The sequence below is a fragment of the Topomyia yanbarensis genome, chromosome 2 (genome assembly GCF_030247195.1).
Source record: "Topomyia yanbarensis strain Yona2022 chromosome 2, ASM3024719v1, whole genome shotgun sequence".
In the NCBI taxonomy this organism is placed as follows: domain Eukaryota; kingdom Metazoa; phylum Arthropoda; class Insecta; order Diptera; family Culicidae; genus Topomyia; species Topomyia yanbarensis.
In genome coordinates, this window is record NC_080671.1 from 454,572,817 (window position 1) to 454,577,266 (window position 4,450).

General features: G+C 40.1%; 1 protein-coding gene across 1 annotated transcript; it reads right to left on the reverse strand.

Moving 5' to 3' along the window:
* Window positions 1–69: 69 nt before the first annotated feature.
* On the reverse strand, window positions 70–2,037 carry LOC131685860 (male-specific lethal 3 homolog). Its single transcript, XM_058969872.1, has 4 exons — window positions 1,789–2,037; window positions 1,554–1,732; window positions 1,295–1,467; window positions 70–1,242 (listed from the first exon to the last, which is right to left on the reverse strand). Exons 1-4 carry the CDS (start codon window positions 1,888–1,890, stop codon window positions 101–103), a joined length of 1,596 nt encoding a protein of 531 aa, XP_058825855.1. The 5' UTR covers window positions 1,891–2,037; the 3' UTR covers window positions 70–100.
* Window positions 2,038–4,450: the final 2,413 nt, after the last annotated feature.

Below are 4,450 nucleotides of genomic sequence, written 5' to 3' on the forward strand. Positions count from 1 at the left end.
GCTCTATACAGTATACTGACCAAATTTTTGGCGATTTGGAACTTTCGGTAAGTAATTTGCCACAATTGCGTCCATAGAACAATTTATTATCGCATAATTATTAAGGTAGCAGACTAGTCGCCTCTACCTTCACATCGGACAGCAACGGTCCGCCCATAATGCCATCATCGTGCAGTTCCAAGTCTTCCTCTTTTATTTGAATACAGCTCATCTGGCTCGAATCAAGCATCAAACCCATTCGGTCTTCCAGCTTGACCACCTCGCTGTACATCCTTCTACCGAACCATTCCTCGTGTTCTTCGATGAATTCGGAAAAGCTGTCCAAAAATTTCAGTAAAAGTTTCAGTTTTTCATCACCCATCGTCGCGGCGGACAAAAACTCCGGCAGTTTCACAATCAACCGGGCCAAATGGGTTGCACCATAGATCATTGATGGTTCAGCCGGAGCGTTTGACGGTAGAATCTTCCACCCGAAAGCATCTTCTAGAATCTCCTTAGTTTGGTAGGATATGGTAATACTTGTCCGGAATGCCGTCTTCAGCAACGAATATGCCAACAACTGCACATTTCCTGGTGAAAATGTTTCCGATTTAATGGAACTTAGATCCAACATAAACTCGTTCTCTTCATTCTTGTGGGAGCGTAATCTTCGTCGTTTTTTCTCCTCTTGTGCTGCAGTTAGGTTGCTAGCGCTTGCCGAATCGACATGATCTAAGCTAGTATCGGTAGCCGGAGACTCTAAGCGAACAGTTATCAAATCCAGCGACAAACAGGGAGGGGCGACGTACGTGAAGTTAGCGAGGTATTGTTCCGAGAGTACTAATTCTGCCTGTTGTATTTCTTGGGGATAAAGTAAGTAGTCCTTCAACGTAAAATCGAAATACAAGCGTAGCCCATCCGCAACCTCCTTGCAAAGCTCGATATTTGTCCGAATTGTTTCGTAATCTTTTGTTTTTTGATCTCCCTTCATAAAAGAACTGTTTCTTCGGCGATGTTTTGTCTGCTCTTGTCCAACTTCAAATAATTGTCGAATCGCGTAATGACGAACGAAGTTCTCCAAAATTGTAACAATTGAAAGTTGAGAAGGAACTTCGATTAGATTGTTCTCCGAAATCATCTGATAGTCAAACTCAAGTATACGCTTCAATTTATCACCAACTTGAAGATATACTTTGTCTTCTTCGTGATTGCTTTCAACGGAACTGCTGTAATACTCGGTATCGGGGTCTAAATTAGCTGTAACTATAAACGCATTGTTATTAATCTATATGTTGTTACTAGATATAGAACCTACCATCAATATTAAAGTCAGTTTCTTCGCGACCGAATCCGTTACTACAAGAGCTACCCTCTTCCGAAGAGGCTAGGGTAGTCGTCTTCTGTGTACCCGCTGTGAGACTTTCTATTCGTGCTGTCAAGCTTTTATCTCGTTGTTTCTTTCGTTCCTTCCGGTAGAGATATGTTCCCCTGAAATCACGATTTTGAATTTTAATTAATTATTGTCAGGTAAAATAAAAACAGGACCAATGGACTGGAAATCCGCAGAAACTTACTGATGGAGCTGAGATTTTTCAGCAAGATCTTTCTGTAACTGTCGGTTTTCTTCCGAATCTTTGAGAAGAAAATCCTCGCTGACTTTCCGGTCCCACGAGGAATTCCACCCTTGAAAATGGATCAGATATTCAATCACACGTCGACCACGTTTATCCTTTCCCTCGGATACGTCCAGAACCTATACAAAACAGCAGGATGTTACAATTTCATATTTTGGCTAGAGTTCTTATTTACCTTTGAATCGTACAGCACTTTTGCCTTGGTTGGATCCGGCTCGTAGCAAAGTACCTTTTCGCCGTCCACAAACTTATACTTATGTCCCCGAGTGGACACCATTGCTGAGGGATCAATTTTGAAGCCGTGATATGTGAACTTTTTACGAGTGAGGGTTTTTTTTTACTTTTTGACGATGTTCAACTTTATTTTAATTGCGCGGCGCGATTTGCAGCTAGCAAAAAATAAATAAACAAACTTTCAGCTGTCATACATGTTTTACACTCTCGACCGAAACTGCTCAGTCGGATAGTAAAAAGCGCAGTTACTCATGTGGTTTTCGTTTGAGTCGAAACTGAGTCAGTTCCTAACCCCAACTGCTGTCAAAATGTATGAACTGACATCGGTTGGGGTTAGAACCAGCCCCCTGGCAACCCTATACCATCATATGGAGTTTGACAGCGACCTACATATATGGGGCGTTATAGCTATAAAGCCCCAAACAAAGAATTATGTTTGGCACTATGCTCGATATTCAAGCATTCCACACGACGTTTTGCATCTTGTGGGATGATTTAATATCATATAATTCAGAAAATCGACATTTTGTAACTAAATACAGCTTCTAATCATTCGGTTCAAAATCAATGTTTTGCCTTTCATGGCAGTGATGCTGGCTGTACAGAGACGTCGTCCTTGACAGGGGGCTGGTTAGAACCTGACTCAGTTTCAGGTTCAAGCGAAATCGCCATCAGATAAATCCCGGTCAGCGTGGCAAGCAGAAAGTTAGCAAAAGTTGAGCAAAGCGAAATTGATACTGGCAGAGTTTCTGCGAGCATTTTGCGCGATTTGTGCGAGAATTCTGGCAACGAATTCGCTCAAATGCAACAACCGTTTCTGACAGAAGCGGTTAAACCAACCGGTGCTGCTCACTTTTATCCACAATCGAGCCAGAAATGTACGTCCAAGATCTCTGCACGCTTCCTGCCACATCTTTGTCAGATGTTTTGCTCGATTCGTGCTAAATTCTACCCAGTAGGAATTGCCAGGATCTTTGCACAGTTTATGTCCGAGTTATGCCAGGGTTTAGCTCGGTTCCTATCAAAATTTGCCAGAAAACGCCAGCGAAACCGAGTTCGCCCTAGCTCAACTAACCCGATAGGATACGCGCAGAAATCCGACAGGGCTGCCAAACCAAGATTTACAGAAATCTCGCAGGGCGGTCTCTGCCAGAAAATTTGCTCACTGAGAATGAGTAACGCAATTGAAATCACACAGGAAATAACACATTTAAAAACTGAAGCACGCAAAAAAATAATTATTAATCTCAAATAATATGAGAGTTAAAACAGCAAATTTATCAGGTTATTCTTTACTCAATAAAAATGTATGTTGATATAAATAATGCAATTATTGAAATAACTCTGAATAATGAATTGGCTATAACAAGTTAGGATCATTAAGGGGAGATTTTCATATTAACAGTTAAAATCATACTGAATCTTTACGTGTGGTCAAAAATAATGTTTCCATGTTAAAGGCTTGAATTTTTTTTTTGAATACTTTATTATTAGTATGTTAAAAAAAATTCATTGAAATATGTTCGTTCATTTGAGACATATTATTGCGTAAAGTTGACATGTTCTTTCCCCCCAGTAAACTATCAGGCGGCTAGGCGGGTTAAACTAGATGCTGGCGATCGATAGGCTATTGGAACGTTGTTCTAGACTACCCGCTGTAACTTGCCGTTCACTGTAAAAGTAGTGTGGGCGTTGGTAACTTCTATCTCTTAAATGGGAATTAATTGATTGCATAATAAAATTTTTGAATTATAAAATCGGGTCTTTGTTACTTTATTCACTTGAACCACGTACAAAAATTATAATTAAATAATTGTAAATACTAGTTCTAGATATAATTCGTACAAAATTTCATTATTTTGCGAATTTTCTACAAAAGACTGCTGGATTGTTGTTTTCGGACAATGCTTCGCGCGCGAGGCAGACGGAAATCGCCATTGTAAAGCGGCTATTTTGATTTTACCCAGTTGCTGATTTTTAAGTCTTGAGTAATAAACATATTTAACCATCCAAACCGGACGTTCTTACACTTTTTAATTATTCTATAAAAAATCAACAAACTTTGTCTTATTCTCGTCCGAAAGAAAAATAACCTCTTGTAACCCCAATAATCTTCACTCTCGATTGTATTGCGAATCTTTTCTTAAATTCACATTGCGACTTTTCAACCATGCGCAACCGGGCCGTGCGTTGAATTACGCGCCTATATTATCTCGAGATAGACAATAAAACAGCGCAGGAACAACATCACATATACAAACCCGCCGGTCAAAACGTCACAGTAAAGCGGACCCTACACGAGACAAATACATACATACATACATATACAATGCCAAGGTTTTGCTCAGCTCCTATCAATATTCGCCAGAAAACGCGAGCGAAACTGAGTTCGCCCTAGTTCGACTAACCCGACAGGATGCGCGCAGAAATCTGACAGGGCTGCCAAACCAAGACTTACAGAAATCTAGCAGAGCAGTCTCTACCAGAAAATTTGGTGAGTGGGGCGCGTTTTGATTTATAATTTCGAACAGTTTTGTTTTAAAATTTAAAACTGTTATACGACGCCATTCTATTTGATGCTGATATTAAAACATGTTTAGAAC

Coding starts and splice junctions, on each gene's coding strand:
- LOC131685860 (XM_058969872.1), bottom strand. CDS start 1,890: ATGGTGTCCACTCGGGGACATAAGTATAAGTTTGTGGACGGCGAAAAG. Junction 1,733..1,788: donor AAGTGCTGTACGATTCAAAG/GTAAATAAGAAC, acceptor TGTTTTGTATAG/GTTCTGGACGTATCCGAGGG. Junction 1,243..1,294: donor AACTGACTTTAATATTGATG/GTAGGTTCTATA, acceptor ATGCGTTTATAG/TTACAGCTAATTTAGACCCC.